The 27,664-nt window shown below is 41.0% G+C and overlaps 1 protein-coding gene across 4 annotated transcripts in view; it reads left to right on the forward strand.

Moving 5' to 3' along the window:
• The first annotated feature begins 16,788 nt into the window (after positions 1–16,788).
• Positions 16,789–27,664, forward strand: part of PMPCB (peptidase, mitochondrial processing subunit beta) — a 36,589-nt gene continuing 25,713 nt past the window's right edge. For 2 of the 4 annotated variants that reach the window (XM_034964698.3, XM_063606318.1), the window contains exons 1-7: positions 16,944–17,106; positions 18,117–18,257; positions 18,992–19,078; positions 19,754–19,883; positions 23,416–23,614; positions 23,984–24,063; positions 27,170–27,282. In XM_034964698.3, the coding sequence (XP_034820589.1) occupies positions 17,008–17,106; positions 18,117–18,257; positions 18,992–19,078; positions 19,754–19,883; positions 23,416–23,614; positions 23,984–24,063; positions 27,170–27,282 (849 nt within the window). In that variant the 5' untranslated portion in view covers positions 16,944–17,007. Of the gene's footprint in view, positions 17,107–17,128; positions 17,502–18,116; positions 18,258–18,991; positions 19,079–19,753; positions 19,884–23,415; positions 23,615–23,983; positions 24,064–27,169; positions 27,283–27,664 lie in introns of those variants that run through there. The other 2 variants (XM_003825718.6, XM_034964699.3) reach the window with 2 other exon arrangements.

A 27,664-nucleotide genomic window follows, 5' to 3' on the forward strand; every position in this document is an offset into this window, starting at 1 on the left:
TTGGTATAGCAGCCCAAACTAAGATAAATTATTGTTGTATATACAATAATAATATAGTTTGATATACAATAATGATAATAAATTGGGCCTAGCTTTCGATAGAAACACAGTCATGTTATCCTACCTCTTTGCAGTAAGTCGATCATATGCACTTGATAGAGCTCAAAATAGTAAGGTGTTACGGGAATCAAAACACAAATGTAAAAAATGAGCAAATGACCATTATGAGGTTTAAAACCATAACATGACTGAGCATGGTGGCTCATGCCTATAATCCCAGAACTTTGGGAGGCCGAGGCTGGAGGATCACTTGTGCTCAGGAGTTCAAGACCAGCCTGGGCAACATAGCAAGACCTTGTCTCTACTAAAAATAAAAAATCAGTTGCGTGTGGTGGCTCATACCTGTAGTCTCAGCTACTTGGGAGCCTGAGGCGAGAGGATTACTTGAGCCGGAGAGGTCAAAGCTGCAATGAGCCATGATTGTGCCATTGTACTCCACTCTATCTAACTTGGGCAAAAGACCAAGACCCTGTCTCAAAATAATAATAATAATAATAAAACCATAATAATTAGCATATTTGTCATATTTTCATCTCTCTAATCAACCAGAAAAGAGTACATTAATTGAATGTGTGAATGCAGCGTCCCTACCTAGTTAAAACTAAAGGCATTCTGTTATTGCTATGTTAATGCCATACTAAATGAAATATTTTTAGGCTGGGCACGGTGACTCACACCTGTAATCCCAGCACTTTGGTAGGCCAAGGAGGGGGATCACCTGAGGTCAGGAGTTCTAGATCAGCCTGGCCAACATGGCAAAACCCCGTCTCTACTAAAAATACAAAAATTAGCTGGGCATGGTGACAGGTGCCTGTAATCCCAGCTACTCGGGAGGCTGAGGTTGGGAGGCCTGCCTCGGCCTCCCAAAGTGCTGGAAGGCAGAGGTTGCAGTGAGCCAAGATTGCGCCACTGCACTCCAGCCTGGGTGACACAGCGAGACTCCATCTCAAAAAAAAAGAAAAAAAGAAATATTTTAAAAGAGAAATACAGATACATACATAAGATTTTAAGTGAGGTAAACCCAAGTAAATTATCTAAATAAAGTAAAATAAACATGTTATTAAATTTAATCCTATATGAATAGTGGTTTTAAAGAAAGATTTCTAGGTAGAGTTGTAGATGAGAAAGCATTTACTTTCCCTGTGTGTATATGTGTGTGTGTGTGCATATACACATATGTACGTATATATGGCATATATTTCCCAAAGGAAGTTCTATTTATTTGCTGCTAATAAAAGAAACATTTGCTTTGTCATTCCCCTCATCTGTTTATTTTTAATGTGGAGAAAGAATTTCATGAATCATTCAAACTCTCTTTTTATGCCTGAGAAAGGTTCTGCTTATGTTAGAAGCCGAATGATTTGAGACAAAGTGACAGGCCTACTTTTTGTATATCTTTTAATATTCTTGGTGGTTAATGTCTAGAAGCAAAAACTGTGTGCATAGACATTGCAGCCTGATCCTCCCTGAAGGAAAATCCTAATCACCAATTTCAAAAGCAGGAGCTTTACTAATGAGCAGAACAACTTGCAATCTGCAGCCATTATGTTTTACTTTAAACCAGATTTCCTTACAACTCACAAGTACAAAGAATCAATCTCAATGCCCTGAAGACTCTTCAGGCTGTTACTCAGTGATTAATCATGGGGAGGGAAAAAACACTATTTTCAACTTAATTGGTTGGAGGGCAATGTATAGACATTAAAAAAAAAAAAAAGCAATTTACAGCCCACTAATGAACAGCTATGCAAGAAATGCACACATTGAAAACACTGTATACTCTATAAGGAATGTATAATGCAGAACACTGCTTAATTCACACAAAACCCTTCTGGTCTTACTTGTTTGTTCTATCTTTTCAGTTTCTATCTGCTGCTTCAATGAGGTAAAGAACCATTGAAATACTCTCTAAACCTTGTTCCACATTTTTCAGGCTGAATCATAAATGCTGGTGCTGGCAAAGTAGTTACTGTGGAACAAGGGAGATCTTTAGGTTGTCTTTCCAACACCTTTTATTACTATTGTTATAAAGCTTTGGGGGATTGTTATAGTTTGACTGTCTGTGCCGCTAGCTTTTATTATATTTCAAAATGCAATTGAGAAACTCTCTCCTTACCAATACTTGGAGTGGTAAAATCTCTGGTTCAAAGGCTATTGTTATATTCTTTTTTTTTTTTTTTAAGACGGAGTCTCGCACTGTCACCTGGACTGATGTGCAGTGACACGATCTTGGCTCACTGCAACCTTCGCCTCCCAGGTTCAAGCGATTCTCCTGCCTCAGCCTCCCGAGTAGCTAGGATTACAGACACCCGCCAACACACTCAGCTAATTTTTTTTTTTTTTTTTTGGTAGAGACGGGGTTTCACTATGTTGGCCAGGCTGGTCTCGAACTCCTGAACTCGTGATCCGCCTGCCTCGGCCTCCTAAAGTGCTGGGATTACAGGCGTGAGCCACTGCACCGGATTCCTATATCTATGAGGGTCCTGGCAGAAAACAGAATCGCATACGAAGAGTTTAACTGGAGCTGACAAGATCATTTACAGGGATGTGGGCATGGTTAAGGCATATTCACAAGGGGTTAAGGAAGCACTGAGGATTAACAGGGTGGTTGTCACTATCCTGGCCCTGAAGGCAAAGGCAGGAAACTGTTGAAAGCACCGTGAGAGCTGGAGCTGAGGGAACTGTCATCCTATGCAGAGGAAGACGCAGCCCCTGAGGCAGGGAAGAAACAGGAAGAAGTACTTCAGTCTCTGTCTTCTGCCCTCCATCCCCTGTGAGTGCCTCCCACTGGATAAACCCCAAGGGAAGGTGGAGGCAGGGAACCTAGACTACACTGTCAGTAAGGCTCAGCTCCCACCTGGGAGCACAGATCACGTTACAGAGGGGCAGGGAATAAATTGGGGGAGCAGGAAGGCAAACAGAATAATCAGAACAAACCTTTAAAGGGCCACGCGTCTAGTGATTCTCAGACCTGTTCGGGTGGCAAAGCACGTGAAGATCAGCTGATTCCTTGTACAACACCTTCAGTCTAACCAACTTTAACTGCCTGCCTACTACATGCTAGGCCCTCTTAGAAGCAGGTGAATTGGGAGATGCATAAAGCATCATTTCTTGTTTCAGAGGAACCAATAGCCTAAGCCAAGAGATAGTCTGGTAAGAAGATCATTTCAATACAATGTGGCATGTACAAACTGATGCATGTGTGCAGCCATCTCTTGTAGCATTGCCTATGATAGCAAGGAATTAGAAATAAACTAATTGCCCATCAATTGGGGATTGACTAAACAAAGAATGGGGCATCAATTCAGTGAAATCCTATACAACTGTACATTTAAAATGAAGAAGATCTTTATGATTGTCCTATGTTATGGAATTCTCTCTGAGATACCTTGTTTTAAAAAACAGGAGCTGGGCTGGGCACGGTTGCTCACGCCTGTAATGCCACCACTTTGGGAGGCTGAGGCGGGCGGATCACGAGGTCAGGAGATCAAGACCATTCTGGCTCACATGGTGAAACCCTGTCTCTACTAAAAATACAAAAAATTAGCCGGGCGTGGTGGCAGACACCTGTAGTCCCAGCTGCTCCGGAGGCTGAGGCAGGAGAATGGCGTGAACCCAGGAGGCGGAGCTTGCAGTGAGCGGAGATCGCACCACTGGACTCCAGCCTGGGCGACAGAGCGAGACTCTGTCTCAAAAAAAAAAAAAAAAACCAAAAAATAAAAAACACAGGAGCTGAATGTTTTTTATGGTATGATACCATTCATGTAAAAGGAAGGAAGGAAAAAAGGAAAGGAAGGAAGGAAGAAAGGAAGGAAGGACAGACAGAATTTATAGAATGTACGCATACATTTGTGAGATATACTGGTCAATCTCTGGAAGGATTCTTATATAAGTGATAATGTTGGTTGCCTCTGTGTAAGGGAAAAAGCTGGCCAGAGGACAGGGTAAAAAGGGAGCACATTATCATTTACTCTGTTGAGCCTTTTTAATTTTGAACCACATGAATGTATTACAAATTAAAAAATAAATGAATGAAAATGAAAATTTAAAAATCAAAACAATATGGTAACGGCACAAGGCCTACGGGAGCCCACAGGAGGGATCTGTAGGCTGGCCTTAGGGTCAGCCCAGGCCTTCTGGTGAATGTGCTGCCGGAACTGAATCTCAAAGGAAGAGCAGAGCTTGGCAAGAAAGGAAGAGCCCTGAGGTAGCAGAGATGGTTTAAGCAAAGGCAAAGAGGCTGAAGCTGTGGAGGGGTGTACCTTGGAGTATAAGACGCTGTGCATGACTAGAGCCAAAAAAACAAAAAAAACAAACAAAAAAAACAAATGGAGAGTGACCAGAGATGGGGCAGGAGGCTGGCAAGGCCAGGTTATGGGAACCTGATGGACCCTGCTAGAGAACTTGAGTTTTGACTGGGTGCAGTGGCTCATGCCTGTAATCCCAGCTACTTACAAAGCTGAGGCAGGTGAATCGCTTGAACTCGGGAGGTGGAGTTTGCAGTGAGCCGAGATCATGCCACTGCACTCCAGCCTGGGCAACAGAGCAAGATTCTGCGCCCCCCCGCCCCCGCCAAGAAAAGAAGAGTTTTTAGTTTTATCCTGAAGAGAATGAAGAATTACTGTAAACTCTTGGGATAAGGATGGGTTTAAGGATATGAGACTGGAGACACCAATATGTTTAATTCCATCAAATGAACCCGGAACAATTGGTCCAGCAGGAAATCCAATTGTTTGATACAAACTGACAACAAACAAAAGACGGTTTCCTAATAACATTTGGTGATATTTTAAAATATTAAGCTACCAAGACTTGCTTACTCTGGGTTCATGCATTTTGACATGGATCAGAATAGAGTTCCTGGAGAAACATTTTATCCATTAGCTTAATATCTGGATTGGGAAACAGGCCTCAGGGCAGGGCACCTTGTTAACACAACACTACTTTTCTGAGGGGGCACAAGATGAGAACCACAGATCTCGTCCAACCCACACCTCCTGGCCACCAGACCAGACTCTGACTCAGAAGTGGCTGGAGTAGGGAACGTCTCATCCCAGAACAAACCCCCTATCCTCCAGGGCGTATAGCTTTTCCTCCTCTGACTGAAAGAGAGTGGACAGTGAAGCATCGTTGGATTTAGAGACACAACTTTAGTTTCTCGTCTTGGATTTCTCCCTTACTAATTATATAAACTTGGGCAAACACTTAGAGCTCTGATTTCCATATCTACAAAATGGAGATGTAGATACTTGTTTTTTCTATCTCACGAATACATAGATATATAAAGAAACCTAGATAATATATGTGAATGTGCTTTAAGAACAATAAAGCATAAAATAAACTTGACATTTTAAAAGTAAATAAATAACTAATAATGACTCTGTCCCAGACACAAAACAGACTGTTGAGGCTGGGCGTGGTGGCTTACGCCTATAATCCCAGCACTTTGGGAGGCCGAGGCAGGAGGATCGCATGAGCCCAGGAGTTCCAGACCAGCCTGGGCAGCATCATGAGACCCAGTCTCTACAAAACAAACAAACAAAACAGACCATTAAGCTTATAAGCCCTGACTTATTCAGTCATCAATTAACAACCAGAAAACCACAAAATCACAACCACCAAAACAATTAAAACCAGAAAAACACAAAAACAAAACAAAATATCATCTCCAATGAACTTCCTTTATTCATGGCGAGATCCATGTTGAACACATTATAGATGTTCAGTAGAATACCATAGACTAACAGTGTTTCATATAGACCAACAGAACTTTAAGGTTTATGTCTAGTTATGACATTTATTAAAGCACAGGAGCTTAGGCATTAAAACTTATAAATATTTAGCCCATATTTAGTATAAATATTTACTCCAGTAAGAGTAGTAGTAGTAACTTGAGGGAGCAAAATTTAATGGGAGAAAAGAAATGGGTTTTAGAGTCAGAAAGTCCTCGATTAGGTTCACAGCTCAAACTTTTACTTATTTTATGCCTTGGGCAAGTGGCCTAATGCCCCTGAACTTCGGTTTTCCCATCACTATAAGGTGAATAGACAAATACCGCCACTTGGCCATAACTGTGTTCTCCTCCCATCTGTATCTACTTAGGAAACAAGAGTAAGTTCATGAAGCCTTGTGTTCTAAGTGCATCCACTTAGAAATGCGTAAAGAAATATAGTGTACTTACTATTACTATATTATTATTCTATGACTATATATTGTGTTATAATGCAGCATTGAACTCAAATGACTTGTAGTTAAAGAGGCTTTTCCTCCCCTTCTTTCTAACAGAGTGTCTGCATCCTTTATTCTTCTTTACTTTTCCTCATAGCACTCATCATTACCTGTTATGTTTGCTTCTTTGTCAGTGACTGCTGCTTCCTAGTAGACGCTGAGTTTCATGACAGTAGGGGTCCTGTCTGCTGTTCAGTGCTACAGCAACAGCAACTAAAACAGTGCCTGTACCTAGTAGGGGTTATATAGTTCTGAATATGAATGAACAAAGAGACAAAAGGGCTCATACTACTGTAAAATCTCTATAGGAAACAGGCGTATGAATTGATTAGAATCACAGAAATCATTATTGTTAGTGCAGGGTGTGTTTCTCGTTTTCTGGAAGAAGAGACTCCTAGCTTGGTCCCAGTGAATAGGAGCCACAGGGATGCAGGGAGTACTATTAGAAGACTAAACCTTGGCTGGGCTTATTTATTTATTTATTTCAAGACAGTCTGGCTCTGTTGCCCAGGCTGGAGTGCAGTGGTGTGATATTGGCTAACTGTAACCTCCGCCTCCTGGGTTCAAGCAATTCTCCTGCCTCAGCCTCCCGAGTAGCTGGGACTACAGGTGCACGCCACCATGCCCAGCTAATTTTTTGTATTTTTAGTAGAGATGGGTTTTTACCACATTGGCCAGGCTGGTCTTGAACTCCTGACCTCAAGTGATTTGCTCACCTTGGCCTCCCAAAGTGCTGGGATTACAGGTGTGAGCCACCGTGCCCCACCTGGCCGGGGCTTTGAGATCTATCTAAGCTCCATGCCAGCCATACTCATCTTGAAGAAAGACACCAAACTCACACTTTCATTCATCCATTCAGTGACTTCTGAGCTCCCTGCTGATACTGGGCACACAAAGGAAGATGAAACAGCTGTGATCTCCGCCTTCCCAGAACTCACAGCTCATCAACCTCATGGTTAATAGGCAAACAGAAAAAATGAATAAATCAACAAACAGATATAAACTTGCTGTTTTTGAAAAGTGCAATAAAGGAAAAGAGGGTGTATATGAGAAAATAATGAGGAATATCTTTTTTTCTTTTTTTGTACAGAGTCTTGTTCTGTTGCCCAGGCTGGAGTGCAGTGGCACAGTCTCGGCTCACTGTAACCTCCGCCTCTCGGGTTCAAGCGATTCTCCTGCCTCAGCCTCCTGAGTAGCTGGGACTACAGATGCATGCCACCATGCCCAGCTAATTTTTTTTGGGGGGGGGGATTTTTAGTAGAGACGGGGTTTCACTGTGTTAGCCAGGATGGTCCCCATCTCCTGACCTCGTGGTCTGCCTGCCTCGGCCTTTCAAAGGGCTGGGATTACAGGCGTGAGCCACCGTGCCCGGCCGAAGAATATAATTTCTACTGGGGATGTTGTAAGGTAGGTTTTCTAGAAGCAGAATTTGAGGTGGGCATTTTCATGCAGTGATTCATGAAGGGCATGCTCTCCGGAGAAACTTGTAAGGGAGTGAGGGCTGCAGGATAGGGCAGGAAAAGAATGTGAGCAATGTTGTGGTTTCAAGAGAACTCTAGACTCAGCCTGACCCCACAGGGAGTTCTGGAGCAGGAATTGCAGGGCCAAGTCTATCTACTCAGACACAAGGGGGCTGAATGGTTTTACCCCACTTGTCGATAATTGGCTTAGAAGAGCCACCTTAGAAGAAACTTCCAGGAATCTTTCAGCAAGGCAGTTCCCATCAATGAAAGTCTATGCTGTGAAGAAAGGTGCAAGTGTGCAAGTGTGAGTGGCTCTCAGCAGCCACACCTGCCCTGGTTGAGGGGTGGATGCACTAACTGTGTACACATGATGTAGATGGGCCATCAGGAGTATCTGCTACAGAGTATGTGCAGAGGCTTCCCTGTAGAAGTTATTTTGAGCTAAGATTTGAAGGATGAGTAAGAGGTAGACAAAGAAGAATATTCCAGGCTTAGGGAACAACATGTGCAAAGGTGGAGAAAAACAAGCAAAAAATCAGCAGGGCTAAAAAATTGTGGGGTATAAGAAAAACAGGTCAAGATTATTTTGAAGCCAGGTGCGGTGGCTCATGTCTGTAATCCCAGCACTTTGGGAGGCCGAGACAGGTGGATCACCTGAAGTCAGGAGTTTGAGACTAGCCTGGCCAACATGGCGAAACCCTATAGTGTTTTGTCTACTAAAAACACAAACATTACCCAGGCACAGTGGTGTGTGCCTGTAATCCCAGCTACCCGGGAGGCTGAGGCAGGAGAATTGCTTGACCCAGGAGGCGGATGTTGTGGTGAGCCGAGATCACGCCACTGCCCTCCAGCTTGGGTGATAGAGCAAGAGTCTGTCTCAAAAAAGAAAAAAAAAAAAGATTATTTCGAGGGCCCAGATCACTCTGGATTTTGGACAATGGGGCACCTTTGAAGTGATGTAATCTTCCCCCCAGCATTTTAGTATCACTTTGGACTGGTCAGGAATGAGTTAGAGGAGGGAAAGAGGCAATGCTGAGAAGCCAGGTAGGAGGCTGGTTTTAATTGTCTGGATCGTAAGTGATGGTGGTTTAACTAGGGTGGAATGGGGATTGAAAGAAAAAGATGGACTTGGGATACATTTTAGAGGTAGAATTAACAGAATTTGATGGCCGGGACTGGTGGCTCACGCCTGTAATCCCAGCACTTTGGGAGGCCAAGGCAGGTGGGTCACCTGAGGTCGGGAGTTTGAGACCAGCCTGACCAACATGGAGAAACCCCATCTCTACTAAAAATACAAAATTAGCTGGGCGTGGTGGTGCATGCCTATAATCCCAGCTACTCGGGAGGCTGAGGCAGGAGAATCACTTGAACCGAGGAGGCGGAGGTTGTGGTGAGCTGAGATTGTGCTATTGCACTCCAGCCTGGGCAACAAGAGCGAAACTCCATTTCAAACAAACAAACAAACAAACAAAAAAGAATCTGGTAATGAATTGTCTTAGATGGGAAAAACTTATGTTTTGGGCAGGAAATGGGAGATCAAGGTAAGAATTTCTATTTATACTCCTTTGATATGCAAAATATAGGCTTAGAACCTGATATTAAGTGGTATTTTTTTTTTCTTTTCTGTCTATCCTTGTCTAGTTGGTAGGACATATTGAAAGAGACTGGCAATAAAAGCAAGGTAACAAAACAGCCACTCTGCAACAGACTGCCACATTTCTGGAGGTTTTTTTTTTTTTTTGAGACAGAGTCTCGCAGTGTTGACCAGGCTGGAATGCAGTGGCGCAATCTCAGCTCACTGCAACTTCTGCCTCCTGAGTTCAAGTGATTCTCATGCTTCAGCCTCCCGAGTGGCTGAGATTACAGGTGCTTGCCACCACATCCAGCTAATATTTTACTATTTTTAGTAGAGATGGGGTTTCACCATGTTGACCAGGCTGGTCTTGAACTCCTGGCCTTAAGTGATCTGCCCCCCTCAGGTTCCCAAAGTGCTGGGATTACAGGCATGAGCCACTGCACCCAGACACTTTTGGTGATTAAATGGGGTATTTGTCTATATTGCTGCATTATAAGTTAACATGAGCCTAGTGGCTTATGGTATTTCACAGTTTTCATGGGTCAAGAGTCCGAGAATGGGTCCTTTGCTCAGGGTCTCACAAAGCTGCAATCAATGCATCAGCCAGGGCTGGGGTCTTATCTAAGGTTTGGGGTCCTCTTCAAAGTTCACAAAGCTGTTGGAAGAATTCATTTCCTGGCAGCTGTAGAACTCTTGGTGGCTTGCTTCTTTAAGGCCAGCAGGGAGAATCTCTTACCTCTAGATCTTCTAACAAAGGGTTCAACTGATTAGGTAAAGTCCACCCAGGATAACCTCCTAGTTGATTAACTTAAAGTCAATTGATTAGGAGCTTTCTTGACATTGGAAAAATCCCTTCACCTTTGCTGTATAATGTAACCTAATCATAGGAATAAGATTCCATAGGGAGGGGATTATAAAGGGGCTTGGATTATTGGGGGACATCTTAGAATTCTGCCTATCACAAACTAAAACTAAAAAGAGATCAATAATAGAAGAGTTTCATGCCACCCTATAGATTTGATGGGAATTAAAAAAAATACTTTTACCATTAAATTTCTACTGCAAGATAAGAGCTCTCCACCCAAAACTAGTGAAATCAGCCAGGAGTGAAAAGGGGAGGATGCATGTAGGTGATCCAGGCAGATAGAAAATAGAACTGAGTAGACTACCTTTTCTCCCTGGAAGTCAATACTAAAGCAATGCTCTAGGTTACTTAAGTGGAAAATCACCATCCCTGCATTTTCTGAATCTCCTATTATGTTTTCAGATACCAGACAACTGAGCAGATGTTGAAAATAGGTTCGGTTTACTTCTGTAAGAATCTTATACTCATCTCAATAATAGCATTTTGGGACCCAAGCAATTTGGTATTCTTGAAAATTTGTGTTGAGATCTTTACTAAAGCTTTCCCTCATGAAATTAGAATCTGGGCTCTGTTCCCTTTCCCCCACTTCCACCTTACCAAGCCTCTTGCTAAAGGTACCCATGGAGACATCTAGAGCAAGACATTTGTCTAGAAGGCCCTGCTCGTCTCCACAACAGATATACAGAATCTCCAGGAAGGTTTGTAGAATGAATGGAAGTTGGGGCAGAAACTCTCAGTAAACGTCAATCCAGGGTCAATCAAGGAGCACCAAATAGAGGAATTCTGGAGAACAAAATGAGGAAACAATTCATGATTCAACCATCCCAGAAAGACCAGTGAGCACAGAAAGAGCTTCACAATTTGGGATCATCAATGACCATGGGGAAATGAAGTTGATGAAGATAAAAAATCAGGTTTCACTAGTATCATACAGGTTGGGCTTAGTTTCCTATAGAAGAGATATAGTGGCTTGCATGGGGATAAGTGGGAGTTTTAAAGAAATCCTTGATTATATAATAGTTGGTTTCTAATAGGCACAAAGCAGAAGCTTGAAGGATGTGAAATTGTTTGCATAAAGTGCCCATATTTTCTTCTGCTTCTGTCCTCAAGGACAAATCAGCTAACCAATAAAGCATATACACACATGGGGAGGGACACATACACTCACTCAAACTCAGAAACATTCAGAACATTAAAAAGTGCACAAGAAGGTCAGGTGCAGTGTCTCACACCTGTAATCCCAGCACTTTGGGAGGCCGAGGCGTGTGGATCGGTTGAGTCCAGAAGTTTGAGACCAGCCTGCGCAATATGGCAAAACCCTGTTTCTACAAAAAATACAAAAAATCAACCAGGCGTGGTGGTGCACACCTACAATCCCAGCTACTGAAGTGGGAGGATAGCTTGAACCCGGGAGGCGGAGGTTGCAGTGAGCTGTGATCATGCCACTGCACTCCAGCCTGGGTAACAGAGAGAGACCCCATCTCAAAAAAAAAAAAAAAAAAAAGAAAAAAAAGAAAAGAAAAGAAAAAGGAAAAAACAGTGCACAAGAAGGATTTTGACAAAAGGCATATGGGGGCCATGGGCCACATTCCCAGGGATTAACTGTAGCCTTAGTTCCCGTGGTGATTATACATTCAACTCCGGGACTGCTTCCTACTCAGTGTAACCTCCATCAAGAGGCAGGAGACAAAAAGGAATAAAGCCGAAGCACTTCAATGACACCAGACTGCGCACAAAGGCTGCCAGCACCACAGCCAGACACAGGGAGCTACTCAAACTGTCACATTACACATCTCACAGCACACTAATCGCTCCCTCATCACCAGCAACCATTGTAGATAAGGCTGGATCAGAAATGCTTTATGAAACATGCAAAGATTTTTTTGCTCCAATTCATCTTCAGTTTCCTTTATTATGTTATTAGTTATGGCCAGATGAACAATTCTGAGATTCTCTTCCTATTTCAATTTGTGTAAGAGCTCTTGTGATGTGTGTGTGTGTACTTGAATGCATGACTATAATACATAATGGTCAACAGATAGAAAGCAGTATTCTTCTCCCACTGTCTCCTTCCCATAAAAAAAAAAAAGGTTTTGGAAATGTAACCTCATTTTTTCTTTTAATTAAACTTTTTATTTTGAGATAATTGTAGGTCCACCTGTAGTTGTAAGAAATAATACAGAGAGATCCCATATACTTTTCATCCAGTTTGCCCCAACAATAACATCTTGCATGAATAGAAACAATATCACAACCAGGAAATTGACGTCAATACGATACACTGAACTGATTCATATTTTACCAGTTTTATGTGCATTCATTTGTGTGTATTTAATGCTATGCAATTTTACATGTGTACATTCATGTAACTAGCAGCACAGTTGAGATAGAGAATGGTCCCATTGCTTCAAGAACCTCTTATGCCACCCTTTCATAGCCATACTCATCTCCCTCTTGTCCCTGCGCTTCTCCCCTCCCCAGTCCAACCCTTGGGGAATCACGAGTCTATTCTCCATCTCTATAATTCTGTCATTTCAGGAATGTTATATAAATGGAATCATATAGCAGCTTTTGGTATTGTCATAATTCCCTTGAGGCCCACTCAAGTTGTTGCATTTATCAGTAGTTCATTCCTTTTGAGAGCTGAGTAGTATTCCGTGGTAAGAATGTACCACAGTGTGTTTAACCATTCACCTGTTGAAGGACATTTGCATTATTTCCAATTTTTGGCTATCATGAATAAAGCTGCTATGAATATATGTGTAGATGTTTTTGTGTAAACTTCAGTTTTCATCTTTCTGGGATAAATGCCCAAGAGTTCAATTACTGGGTTGTATAATAAGTGGCTGTACTACTCTGGAGTTTTATATTCCTACTAGTAATGTATGAGTGATCTTGTTTTTCTATATCCTTGCCAGCATGTGGTGTTATTGCTGTTTTTCACTTGAGCCATTCTGCTACATGTGTAGCGATAGCTCATCATTTTAATTTGCATTTTGTAATGATTGATGATATTGGACATCTTTTCATGTGCTTATCTGCCATCTGTATTTCTCCTTCAGTGAAATGTCTGTTCATGTCTTTTGCCCATTTTTTTTCACTGTTTTTGAGAGGGTTTTTTTGCATAATTTAGACACAGGTCCTTTGCTGAATATGTGGTTTGCAAATATTTTCTCCCAGTCTGTAGCTTGTCTTTTCATCCTCTTAACAGCATCTTTTTTAGAGCAAAAGCTTTTAATCTTGTTTTTGTTTGTTTGTTTGTTTTAAGATGGAGTTTTCCTCTGTCACCAGGTTGGAGTGCAGTGGCACGATCTCAGCTAACTGCAACCTCTGCCTCTCAGGTTCAAGCGATTCTTTTGCCTCAGCCTCTCAATACCTGGGACTACAGGTGCGTGCCACCATGCCCAGCTAATTTTTGTATTTTTAGTAGAGAAGGGGTTTCACCATGTTGGCCAGGATGGTCTCGATCTCTTGATCTCAGGTGATCTGCCTGTCTTGGCCTCCCAAAGTGTTGCGATTACAGGCGTGAGCCACCGTGCCTGGCTTTAATCTTGTTTTAAGCATTATATTTTTGATATCAGGTCTAAAAACTCCTTGTCTAATCCTATATCCCAAATATTTTATCCTACATGTTTTTCTAAAAGTTTTATAGTTTTATGTCACATATTTGCATCCATGATTCATTTTGAGTTAATTTTTGTATAAAGTGTGAGGTTTAGGTTTATTGGGAGTTGGGGAGCGGGGAGCCATGGATATGAACATCTAATTGTTCCAGCAGCGTTTGTTGAAAGGCTATTCTTCATCTATTGAATTGCCTCTGCACGTTTGCTAAAAATTAGTAGGGCATGTTTGCGTAGGCCTACTTGTGTCTTGAGATAATCACAAAAAAAGTAGAGGAAAATGACAAAGCTTTAAAAAGTTAGAGAGATGCTAATAAATATGAAGGACAGATAAAGTCATTCAGCATAAGGAGAGCTGCAGTCCTTGAAAAGATAACATACTGAATGGAATGCCAGAATATGTATTCAAAGAGACTTTCTCTAAAATGAAGGAAGAAGTGAAACTGCAGAATGAAAACATATTATGTTTTTGAAAATTTTGATAAAAATCATGACACAAAAATTACTCAACATTAAGATATAGCCTAGTTAAGTTACTGAACTTCAAGAATAATTTTTTAGGTTTTTAGGCAGATAAAACAGGCACATTTAAGGGTGGTAAAAAAAGAAAAAATCTGGCTAGCCTCAGACTTCTCCAAAACATTTAACTCAAGAGCATAATGGACTAATGTTTATAAAATTCTGAGAAAATGAAACTGTGACCCAACAATATTAAATCCAGACAAAAATGTCATTCAAGTATAAAGATAAAAGCAGACATCCTCAAACATGAAAGAATTAAAGGAATATGATATCCATGATTAAAATTTCCAAACAACAAAAATAGCAATGACTCTGCCAGTAAAATCCAGTCAGTGAAGAAATCATTTAAAATAGGCCAGGTGCAGTGGCTCACGCCTGTAATCCCAGCACTTTGGGAGGCTGAGGCGGGAGGATCACTTGAGGTCAGGAGTTCAAGACCAGCCTGGCCAAACTGGTGAAACCCCGTTTCTACTAAAAATACAAGAAGTAGCCGGGTGTGGTGGTGGGCACCTGTAATCCCAGCTACTTGGGAGGCTGAGGCAAGGGAATTGCTAGAACCCCGGAGGCAGAGGTTGCAGTGAGCTGAGATTGCACCATTGCACTCCAGCCTGGGCAACAAGAGAGAAACTCCGTCTCAAAAAAGAAAAAAAGTTATGGATACTATTGTGGGTGTAGGGCTATTTTGGGAGTAGTCAAAGTTCTTTGATTTCTTGGCTCTACTCTGGTGCACTTAATTTCTGTAGGCTTTATGTTCTAAGATATTGACTGTAAATAATGACTAATAAATTAATACCATGGAGTATATTAGAATTGAATACAAATTCTTGCTAAAACTTCCTAGGTGCTTCCTGTGATTATACCTAAATGTTTTTGTATATATGTATGCATGTTTGTATTTATTTTTGGTTAACACACATTTGTTTTAGAAACATGAGAGAATAACCTTGGTCGTCCTTTATTACATTACATCATGAGTCTTGTGGACTGAACCTGCGAAGCATAGCAGCCGGGTAGGTGGAGGGAGATGAGTCTGGAAAGATAAATGGGAGTCAGATCATGAAGGGCCCCACCTGCCATGCTAAGGACCCTTTACTTTATTGTGACCAATGGCTCCCTGGTGGATTCTTCATAACGGGACTGCCGTAACAGTTTCATTTGTAAAAGATCCCATAGGTAGTAATGTGAAAAAACTGACAATGGGCCTGGAGTAGATTGAAAAGGCAGGAAAGGGGTGTATCAATTGAATGTGGAAGATGGAAAAAGAGAGGAGCTTCTGGGTGGTTTGGATTTTTGGGTAAATGGAGGTATGATTGGCTGTTTAGCATTGCAAATATGGGAAGAGATTCAGGGGACACAGCGAATTCCCTTTTGGACAAGTTGATATTGAGTTTCCAATGGGGTATTCAAGTGTAGTTTCCTAGTAGTTGATGGTTAAGTGGGCTGGAGCTCAAGAGAAAGGCCTGGGTTGGGCAGACAGGTCTTGAAGTGGAGGGAAAAACCCAGAGGGAGAATGTTCAGTAGAAGAGGCTTAGAGTCCTGGCAAACACCAACTTTTAGGGCAAAATGTAGTGTTTCACAGCACAGTCTTTGGCGTTAACCTATTACTAGCAGGGTAACCTGGGGCAAGTTATTTGACTTCAGTGTCTTAATTGCAAAATGAGCACTATACCATCTACCTGAGTTAGAAAAGCATTTGCAATTTTTAGTTCCTTGAGAGATCTGTGGGCTGGGCGCAGTGGCTCACGCCTGTAATCCTAGCACTTTGGGAGGTGGAGGTGGGCGGATTACCTGAGGTTAGGAGTTAGAAACCAGCCTGACCAATATGGTGAAACCCCATCTCTACTAAAAATACAAAGTAGCCAGGCGTGGTGGCGCATGCCTGTAATCCCAGCTACCTGGGAGGCTGAGGCAGGAGAATTGCTTGAACCCGGGAGGCAGAGGTTGCAGTGAGCTGAGATTGCACTACTGCACTCCAGCCTGGGCAACAAGAGTGAAACTCCATCTCAAAAACAAAAACAAAAACAAAAACAAAAAACAGATCTGTGAATACAGAGGAGTCCAAGAAGATGCAGAGGGAACTATGAGGAGGTGGAGCTCTAGAATATATTGAGAAAAGAGAATTTCAAAGAAGCCAACAATGTCAAATCCTCCAACAGGACCGTAACATAAGTCTGTAAAGTGTCCAACTTTTAGCAATTAGTGACCTTACCAAGGGCAATTTCTATGGAATGAGATGAGCCATATTGTAGAGGTTCGAAGAGTGGATAGTGGTCAACACGGATACATCTTTTCCTCCCCTCACGGCATCTGTCTCTCCCACTAGACTTTTCCTTTAAAGGCAGTGACTTATGAATATTATTCCACTGTTTTCAATCAATTCCATCCAACAGTGAGATATATTGCATCAGGTTATCTTTCATTCCACCGCATTTGTGCCTTGCACTTAGTTGGCGATCGATAAAATAACTGATGATAAAGGGGCTTCTACAGACTCCCCAATTCACTCGGTAAAAACCGCTCAGCATCATGGTCGGGCCCTGATTGCTTTCACAACCGCTTCGAGGAGTGTCATTCCCATCACGGCCACAAGGTGGAGCCCACCTCCTTGCTCTGGGACCTCAGGTCGCGACCCCGGAAGCACATCCTTCATCCTCTACCTTCCTTCTAGCAGAAATGGCGGCTGCGGCGGCTCGAGTGGTGTTGTCATCCGCGGCGCGGCGGCGGCTCTGGGGTTTCAGCGAGAGTTTCCTAATCCGAGGCGCTGCGGGACGGGTGAGCTTCCCTCCGGGCCGGCCCTGTCCTCGAGATCTCGCCAGACCCGGCGCAGCGCACCTGAGAGTCGGCGCCACAGATCCGAACAGTGGGTCGGGCAGGGCCTCCTCGACCCGGACCCGCCGGGCGCCAGGCGGCCTGGGGCTGCTGAACTGGCCGGGGGTGTCTGGCTTGTGGCCACCCGCCAGGAGACCTGCTAGTGACGTGTGAGATGACCCTGGTTTTCGGCTCCTCCCGCCAGCTACTGAGGAGTGCATGTTTGACCACTAAAAACGTAGTGCTTGCAAATTGGGGAAAACTAAGAAGTGAAATGGGTACCGCTCCAGAGTTCTATTTTTGCCTAAGACTGAACTTCGTCCTCAGCTGGGCTTCCCGCGAACCTGGACATCAATGAAGTAAAATTTTTTATGTATTTGCATTTTTCTCATGAGAGAGCCTCTGACTTTAAGCAAAGGGATGTGAGACTTTTGTATAAGGGCAAAGAAAAACTGCTGAAAGGCGAATAGTTTCTGGCCGAAAAGCCAGTCATTTGCATTTTGAACATCGACCCATCTTCCTGTCCTCTCTCTCTCTTTTTTTTTTAACCATTTCCAAACCCTGTTGCTTTTCTTGAACAATGAAAACCCGAGTGTCAGTTCTGTCTTGTGCGTAGGTAGTTTTACATCGTTTCCCTCTCTTTTTTTTTTCCCTGCTTGTTTTCTCCATAATGAATATAAAACATTTCTAGGAGAGGTAGTGAAATAAAGTCAGTTTCTCTCTGGGTAATGATAATAATTGCTCATCTTCCCTGAGGGAAGGGCATGTTTATAAACACGTTGCTGGCTTTAGGACAGTGGCTGGTGACAGATGTTTCTAGGCCGGGCAGAGATCTCAGTGGAACCAAAATTCAAGAAGAAAGATTCTTTTATAGAGACAGCCTATTTAAAATAGATTTGGTTTTAAAAGCAACATTTAATATCAGATTAGTAATGTGTTTTGCTTTGTGTCTTCCACTTCCTACCCCCAACCAGTCATTATATTTTGGAGAGAACAGATTAAGAAGTACACAGGCTGGTACCCAAGTTGTTCTGAATGTTCCTGAAACAAGAGTAACATGTTTAGAAAGTGGACTCAGAGTGGCTTCGGAAGACTCTGGGCTCTCAACATGCACAGTAAGTGACTCAGGCAACCTTCTCTAAGTGACCCTTCATTTAGCGTAGCAAATTGTTGATTTTAATCTTTAGCTTTTTCGTTGGCTGGTGGTTCAAAAAGGGTGGCAGTTATTTTGCCTTGACAGATTTCCATGAGTTGTGAACCTTTTCTTCCAGTGGTACTTAGTTACAGGGTGCATATGTATCCTGTTGCATTGTCTGCATCTTGTTCTTGTAGCTTATTATTGATTATTTATTGTCAGTAGTATTGATAATAATGAAAGAAATATATTTGCAGGGCTACTCTGCCAAGTGTTTTTACTGATGTCTTATTCGATAAAAAGCAATTGTTTGTAGTGGGCATCCTCACACCTGTTTTATAGTTAAGGAAGTGAGAGAAGTTAAATGGTTTTGTTCAGATAACTCAGCTAATACATGACAGAGCCAGGATTTCAACCGAAGTTTTCTGACAGTCTCTGATGTTCTTGATACTACAGTTATTAATTGGCTGGATTAATGAGTTGGGCAAAGAATCCTCAGTGAAGGTGGCAGGTAGATACTTGTAGCACCCAGCAGTATCCTGATCAAAATTTTTAAATCTCATAGTTCACAGGAATGAACTATCAATTCACTCAGGTCAAGAAAATCTTAGTGTTAAGACCAGAAAGCATTTGTCAGAAAAAGGAAGGAGACTGTTCCCCCCAACCTCAAATAAATAAAATGGATTTATTTAATTGTTCTTTGATTGCATCAAGGTTGGACTCTGGATCGATGCTGGAAGTAGATACGAAAATGAGAAGAACAATGGAACAGCACACTTTCTGGAGCATATGGCTTTCAAGGCAAGTTGTAAGACTTTACAAAAATGCACTCTCTTTAAGAGATAGTAAGCACAAAGTCTCATTCTTTAGAGGCAGGGAGAGCTCTTTCAGTAGTATAACATGTTTTATGTTTATTTTTCCAGGACAGTATCTAAAATAAGTAGTGATAATTGCTTTGTAAAGCTGAAATGAAAACTTTCTCTTGGGATGCAGGAGTTATCTGAACGTATACCATTTCTGAAGCCTGATGTACCTTATTTTTTTTTATTTAATTTTTTTTGAGATAGGATCTGGCTCTGTTGCCTAGGCTGGAGTGCGGTGACGCAATCTGCTTACTGCAACCTCCGCCTCCTAGGCTCAAGCCATCCTCCCACATTTACTTCTGGAGTAGCTGGGACTGTAGGTGCATGCCACCACACCCAGATAATTTATATATATATATATGTTTGTTTGTTTTTTCATAGAGATAGGGTTTTGCCATGTTGGCCTCGATCTCTTGGGCTCAATCTGCCTGCCTCACCTTCTCAAAGTGCTGGGGTTACAGGTGTGAGCCATCGTACCCTACCTGATGTACTTTAGAAATTAAATTTGACCCTGCATGAAACTAACTTATGTCCTCCATATTCATTATCTGAAGTAGAATAGATGAAGGATAAAGGGAGTTTGCATAATTTGTTTTTCCTCTTTTATTTCAAGGGCACCAAGAAGAGATCCCAGTTAGATCTGGAACTTGAGATTGAAAATATGGGTGCTCATCTCAATGCCTATACCTCCAGAGAGCAGACTGTATACTATGCCAAAGCATTCTCTAAAGACTTGCCAAGAGGTACTGTTATTATTTATACAGCAGATAATGTAATTTTCATGAGAATCAGGAATTATTTAGTACTATTTTTATTATGTCTGTTGTAAAATAGTAAGTTCCAGAAATGTGAAAAAGCGAAACTGAATTCTGGGTGAGGGTACAGCTGATCTTATTTTTTTTCTAAATATGACAAATAGTAAGATTATGGATGATGGTTTTTCTTAATATGTAGCAATAAAATAGAGATTATTTGGTGGGAATAAAATATTTTGACAGGACAGCAGTTTGTTAGTTACCATGTTTGTAGACTGTTTTGACTCTCTTAAAAGTTATTACACAAAACATTTCCCAGTGGAAGAATTAACAACAAAATTTAGCAGTTTTAGAGCTAATTGGTAAACTCATTATTTTTGTTTAGAGAGAGAGTCTCGCTCTGTCACCTAGGCTGGAGTGCAGTGGTGTGATCTCGGCTCGCTGCAACCTCTGCCTCCTGGGTTTAAGTGATACTCCTGCCTCAGCCTCCTGAGTAGCTGGGATTATAGGCTCCTGCCACCATAGCTGGCTAGTTTTTATATTTTTAGTAGAGATGGGTTCTACCATGTTGGCCAGGCTGGACTTAAACTCCTGACCTCAAGTGACCCACCTGCCTCGGCCTCCCAAAGTGCTGGGATTATAGGCGTGAGCCACTGTGCACGGCCATTAGTGAAATTTTTAACCTTTAAGGTCCTTCTGTAGTTGTAGTTATTACTTTGCAATTTTGGATTCCTAATAGACTTTCATTAATAATGTTTAAATGGCACTTAACACAAGTACTTTTGTGTATATATTATCCATTTGATGTGCATAGGTGTTTCCACCTTGCAGTTGTGGAAATTGAAGCTCAGACTCTGACTTGCCCAGGATTGCATAGCTATCAGGTGGCTTACTGTGGACTCAAGTGCGTGTCTTCTTACCAGATTCATTTGCTTTGTCAAAACAATAAAATAAGAAACCTATCACCTGTAAATAACTAAAATACTTAATATGATACCCTAACTTTTGCATTAAAACAAAAATGACAGCAACGATGGAGGGTGTGTTGGTTTGAATAACAAAACCAATAGAGACAGTTTTTGTCCCAGGACTAATTAGGGACCAAGAACATAGGGCTAGGCCAAGGTTCTTTAAAGAGTTGTTCATTCCAGCCTAGTTCCTTCCTTTATTTACACAGAACAACAGGGAAGGCAAAAACAAGAAACAGAAAAAGGAAGGATGAAATTAAAAGACTTTTTTCCCCCTTTTCTCCTGGCATCTAGCTGGGAACGACAGAGCTTCTGCTAGTGGGAGTGGACAGAGGGGCTTTCCCTGAGGAATACAAAATGGAAGTGCTCTCTGAAGCAGCTCCAACTTTGGGGATTTACTTGGGGTTTTTCACCCTTCACCCTGGGTGTGAAGCCTGGTATATGAAGTAATAATTAGATGTTTAGACTAATGGTCTCCAGGTTTTTATGATCACTTATTCTTTTTTTTTAATTTTTATTTTTTATTATTATACTTTAAGTTCTAGGGTACATGTGTACAACGTGCAGGTTTGTTACATATGTATACATGTGCCGTGTTGGTGTGCTGCACCCGTTAACTCGTCATTTACATTAGGTATATCTCCTAACGCTATCCCTCCCTGCTCCCACCACCCCACGACAGGCTCTGGTGTGTGATGTTCCCACCTCGTGTCCAAGTGTTCTCATTGTTCAATTCCCACCTATGAGTGAGAACATGCGGTGTTTGGTTTTTTGTCCTTGTGATAGTTTGCTCAGAATGATGGTTTCCAGCTTCATCCATGTCCCTACAAAGGACATGAACTCATCCTTTTTTATGGATGCATAGTATTCCATGGTGTATATGTGCCACATTTTCTTAATCCAGTGTGTCATTGATGGACATTTGGGTTGGTTCCAAGTCTTTGCTATTGTGAATAGTGCTGCAGTAAACATACGTGTGCATGATGATCACTTACTCTTATTGGTAAGAAACTTGATCATATATCCTTAATGGATGTATACTTGTAAGTTAAATACATGTGCTACTATACTAACATATATTAAATATACATTTTAAAAAAAGATTCAGATTAAAACAGACTGGGAAATAGGAGCCCCCCTCCCCGCCTTTGGAAACTACCAGGGTAGACCACCAATCCCACATAAAGGAGGATTTTCACACAGGAATTCTTGTCCTTCCATTTGTCTATGGGCTCTTTCTCACCCATTTTACTGGACTCTGTTCTCTCATCTGGACAGATGGGTTTTATTTGGCTTTACAGATAATTTTTTCCTTTTGGTCATGATCTCAGCCACAGCTTACTATAATAGTTTGTTCTGTCATGTTCTTAGTATTTGAACATAATCAGTTCTGAGACAGTGCCCCTTAAAGTGAACTTAATTAAAACAAGCAACAACAGTTTATAGTAGAGTAAAAAATGAAACCTAAACCAGACACGGTAGTACATGCCTTTAGTCTTGGCTACTTGGAGGAAGCTGAGGCAGGAGGATTGTTTGAGCCCAGGAATTTTGAGTCCAGTCTGGGTAGCATAATGAGACCTTGTCTCTTAGGGGAAAAAAAAGAAACTTAAGATTGTAAGTTTATTTTATAACATTAATCGTATTAATGAAATTTAGATTTATGATTGCAACTATGTACTAATTCTTCAAGAATGAAGCACAGTTTTTTTTTGGAGAGGTATGCGCTTTTTCTGATAAAATTGCTTAATGGCCTAATATAACATGTTCCACTTCACTTTTGGCTTTTTGCAAATTAGGGTTTGAGAACACACAATTCTGTGATTCATTTGGGGCATATTTTAGATTGTAAGGATTCTTTTCTCTGTTGCCCAGGCGAGAGTGCAGTGGTGCAATCGCAGCTCACTGCAATCTTTGCCTCCCGAGCTCCACCCATCCTCCCATCTCAGCCTCCCAAGTAGCAGAGACTACGGGCACATGCCACCACACGAAGCTAATTTTTGTATTTTTTGTAGAGACAGGATTTTGGCATGTTCCCCAGGTTGGTCTGGAACTCCTGGGCTGAAGCCCATATTAGCCTCCCAAAGTGCTGGGATTATATAGGTGTGAGCCACGGTGCCTGACCAGTTCTTTGCTTCTTAACATAGCACTGTCATTGCTGTGGGAACTTGCATAGTAAATACTTGGGTGATACAAACCCTCTGTACATTGCTAGCTAGGTATTTTCAGACTAATATATATAACTTTGTAATTTTCATATAGAACAATCTATATTAATATGCAAATTTCCATAGCATTTTTTAAGTAGGTAGAGTCATTACAAGGTGATGGCAAATTTATACTTTTTCCCCAAGGAAAAAATCTTTTGTACTATAGGGGTTTATATGTTAAATTTTAATTTTGTCCTGTTAAGTATATCTGATGTTTTTCTCCTAGGCTAATCATTTAGTATTGAGTGATGGGTCAGTGTCATGATTTCTGATTTTGGTTTAATAGATTTTAATAGTGAAAGTTAAGATTGCTGGCGCGTTTTCTTATATTTTATTTTCAATTAGCTGTAGAAATTCTTGCTGATATAATACAAAACAGCACATTGGGAGAAGCAGAGATTGAACGTGAGCGTGGAGTAATCCTTAGAGAGATGCAGGAAGTTGAAACCAATTTACAAGAAGTTGTTTTTGATTATCTTCATGCCACAGCTTATCAAAATACTGCACTTGGACGGACAATTTTGGGACCAACTGAAAATATCAAGTAGGTATAACAGAATTTCTTGGTGTATAAGGGAATTTATGAATGTTGAAAATAAACATTTACAAACTTTCAAAAAGTATGTTTCAGAAAGTAATTTTCCCCCTGGTAATCTAAGTGAAACTGTAGTTAGCTACATTTTAGTCCCACCTAGCTCCCAAGCACGTGAGTTCATAGGTACTTCGGGAATAAACCAGTAATGGTGTATTTTTTCCTTGATGTAAAAAAGGTGAAGTTCTTTGATGTGTTGCCTGTATCCTATTTCTGACTGCATTTTAGGATACAGTTATGGTCCAATTTGATTTCAGGTATATTATGTGAAGATCTGTTTTTTTTTGGTTTCCTTTAAAAATTGTTTTACTTCATTTACAGATCTATAAGTCGTAAGGACTTAGTGGATTATATAACCACACATTATAAGGGGCCAAGAATAGTGCTTGCTGCTGCTGGAGGTTAGTCAATTTAAATTTCTACAAATGTTTTAAACACAGTTGTTGGAGTGGTATGCTTATTAGTTTGATCCTGTTGGGAGATACCCTAAGAATTTTCATTTACATAGCAAATAACTGATAGTGTGTAAGGGGAATGTGGAGCACTGGAATCAGACTTTCCCTCTATTTTTTTTTAAAGTAGGTTTCATTTAGGCCAGGCATGGTGACTCACACCTGTAATCCCAGCACTTTGGGAGGCCGAGGTGGGCGGATCACGAGGTCAGGAGTTCAAGACCAGCCTGACTAATATGGTGAAACTCCATGTCTACTAAAAATACAAAGTAGCTGGGCGTGGTGACATGCGCCTGTAGTCCCAGCTACTCGGGAGGCTGAGGTAGGAGAATTGCTTGAACCCAGGAGGCGGAGGTTACAGTGAGCCAAGATTGCACCACTGCACTCCAGCGTGGGTGACAGAGTGAGACTGTCTCAAAAAAAAAAAAAGTAGGTTTTATTTATAGAAAGACTTAATGAACTGTTCAATACATAAGCGTACATAGTAGAATGTGTAAGAAAAGGGCAAAGGAGTGAACTGGGAGAGAGTCGGAAGATAGTGTTCTGTACTTTGAGAATTTTTTGAGATTTTAAATTATTTCTTGAGAACCAACTTCGTCCTTGTTCAAGCATGAAACGGGTATGTTCATTCTTTGATTTGTTCAATCATTCATTTAATAGATCTAATTTTTGGGAAGGAGAAGCACATAGGGAGCCATAAGAATGTTGAATGGGAATCCAAACATGCAGGTGACTTCAGAAGGTTTCCTTGAGGTCATGTTTGAAGCCAGTGAATGAAAAAAAAAATTGACAACAGATATTGCCAGATTTCCTGGCAGTCTGAATCTAGACAGCAGTACATTTTAATTGGTTTCCAGTTTTTTATTTTTTTCTTTTTAAAATACATTTATAGAAATAGAGATGGATTCTTAACTATGTTGCCCAGGCTGGTTTCAATCTCCTGAGCTCAAGTTATCCTTCCACCTTGGCCTCCCAAAACTTGGAGATTACAGGCGTGACCCACTGCACCTGGTCTCCAGTTTTCATTTCTTTGTATTTTTTAATATTAGAGCAAAGCGAAGTGTTCTTTCATGTTGTAAATTTTTCTCTTTTTAGAAATTATAATTTAAAAATTCTAGTTGCTCTGGATTGATTTCTGAGCTAAGTACCTGGGGGGTAATGGAGAAGATGAAAACATTAAATATCAAACATGTTATTCATTGTAGCTACCTTCATTGTACATGGCAGGAAGTGCACTCTGAAATTCTCTTGAGTAACATTGTTTCTAAATTGGCTCTTGCAGACTTGGGCTTAAGTGTTTGAAACTGCCTTGGAAATGGGACAAGAGACTTGTTAGATGGGTCCTCAACAACCAAGCTTTCTGGGACCTCTCTGCCATTGTTGTTGGCATGTGGACAAAATGAGTTTTACTTTGGTTCATGGGTTCATTTTGACATAGCTAAAGTTGAGACATCTTTAGTTTAATGGGTTATAGATTAATTAGTATTCATTTTAAATACTACGTAAGTGATGTGCCTTATAAATGATTGCATCTTAAATTCAATGAAATAGGCCAGTTTTAAGTTTCTGCTGACCTCTGAATTATGTCTTGGCTACCATTTATCTCTTCTAGGCTAATCATCAGGATGTATAGCTTTTATTTGCCAAATAGTTTTTTGTATCCTAGCTTCATTTATTATAAAATTATAATTTAACATTTTAATTGTAAATTAAGTTAAAGAATCTTAATTTGGGTCTCAAGTAAGGGATATAGAGTCTAAGTAATTCCTGAGTTTTTGCATTTGGATACCTATTGATGTATTCAGAAATTTAGATGACACTATTTTGTTCCTGAGTTCTTTTTTTTTTTTTTTTTGAGATGGAGTTTTGCTCTTATTGCCCAGGCTGGAGTACAGTGGCATCATCTTGGCTTACCGCAAACTCCGCCTTCCGGATTCAACTGATTGTCTTGCCTTAGCCTCCTGAGTAGCTGGGATTACAGGCATTCGCCATCACACCTGACTAATTTTGTATTTTTAGTAGGGATGGGGTTTCTCCATGTTGGTCAGGCTGGTCTACCTCTACCTCTGACCTCAGGTGATCCGCCTGCCTCAGCCTCCGAAAGTGTTGGGATTACAGGCGTGAGCCACCACACCGGGCCCTGTTCCTGAGTTCTGATAGCAGAGCATGGAGAATAAAGTATATCTGTGTATCCAGCTTTCTTTTATTTATTTATTTAATTTTATTTATTTTAGAGACAGAGTCTTGCTCTGTCACCCAAGTTGGAGTGCAGTGGTGTGATCTCAGCTCACTGCAAACTCCGCCTCCTAGATTCAAGCAGTTCTCCTGCCTCAGCCTCCTGAATAGCTGGGATTATTACAGGCGCCTGCTACCATGCCCAGCTAATTTTTGTATTTTTAGTAGAGACAGGGTTTTACCATATTGGCCAGGCTGGTCTTGAACTCCTTATCTCAAGTGACCTGCCCACCTTGACGTCCCAAAGTGCCAGGATTACAGGTGTGAGCCATGGCACCCGGCTTTTAAAATGTATTTTATTGAGACAGAGTCTTGCTATGTTGTCCAGGCTGGTCTTGAACTCCTGAACTCAAATGATCCTCCCACCTCAGCCTCCTAAAGAACTGGGATTATAGGCGTGAGCCACCATGCCCAGCTCCAGCTTTTTAAAAATTAGATAGAGCCCATATTTGTATTTTCCACTAAAAAATTTTTTTTTTTTAAATTGGCATTTTTTGCTAGTTTGGATCCCAGAGGTTTTTATAATTTAATAGAAAATGATTTTGTAAAACGTGGAGTTTTCAAGTTGTCTTATTCTTAGCTGTGAATCCATTGGTCTGTTGATGAAAACTGTCATTTGCTCTACAAAATGAGAAAGCTGTGCAACCTCAAGCTTTGCAACACCAAGGAAATAGGTGTGCTATGTGAGCTTACTCTTAAATAATGGCTTTTAGTGAGTGTAGATAGTTCATGTGTAATGTACATCACATTATACCACCTAGGGTTTATTGTAAACTATATTGCTGCTAGATACATGTGAAAATATTTTCTTTCAATTTAGGTGTTTCCCATGATGAATTGCTTGACTTAGCAAAGTTTCATTTCGGTGACTCTTTATGCACACACAAAGGAGAAATACCAGCTCTGCCTCCCTGCAAATTCACAGGAAGTGAGGTAGGGCAAGCCTTCCAGCTAGTATTTAGCCTTTTGGATTCCTTGTGTTGTATTTACACATAAGTAAACAAAATGTGCATATTTCCAGTAGGAAAAGAATGGAATAATAGGAAAAGGGAAGAGGATGTACTCATTTGCTTACATTCCTTCCTCTTCCGTATTGTTTAACCACCTATTTTTCTTTCCTAAGGAAGCAAGGTTTTTTTTGTTTTGTTTTTAAATTTCTCCATTCTAGTCTGAAAGGAAGCAAAGTTTTTAAGAGCAGTTTATAATTTGGTCTTTTTGTGCTTTTTCTTTGGCACTATGCCAATTTACATATTGTAATATCTGGAAGTAATCTTTTAAACCCCGTATTTTGACTTTCACTTCAGGTTTACTCTTG

The sequence above is a fragment of the Pan paniscus genome, chromosome 6 (assembly GCF_029289425.2).
Source record: "Pan paniscus chromosome 6, NHGRI_mPanPan1-v2.0_pri, whole genome shotgun sequence".
NCBI lineage: Eukaryota > Metazoa > Chordata > Mammalia > Primates > Hominidae > Pan > Pan paniscus.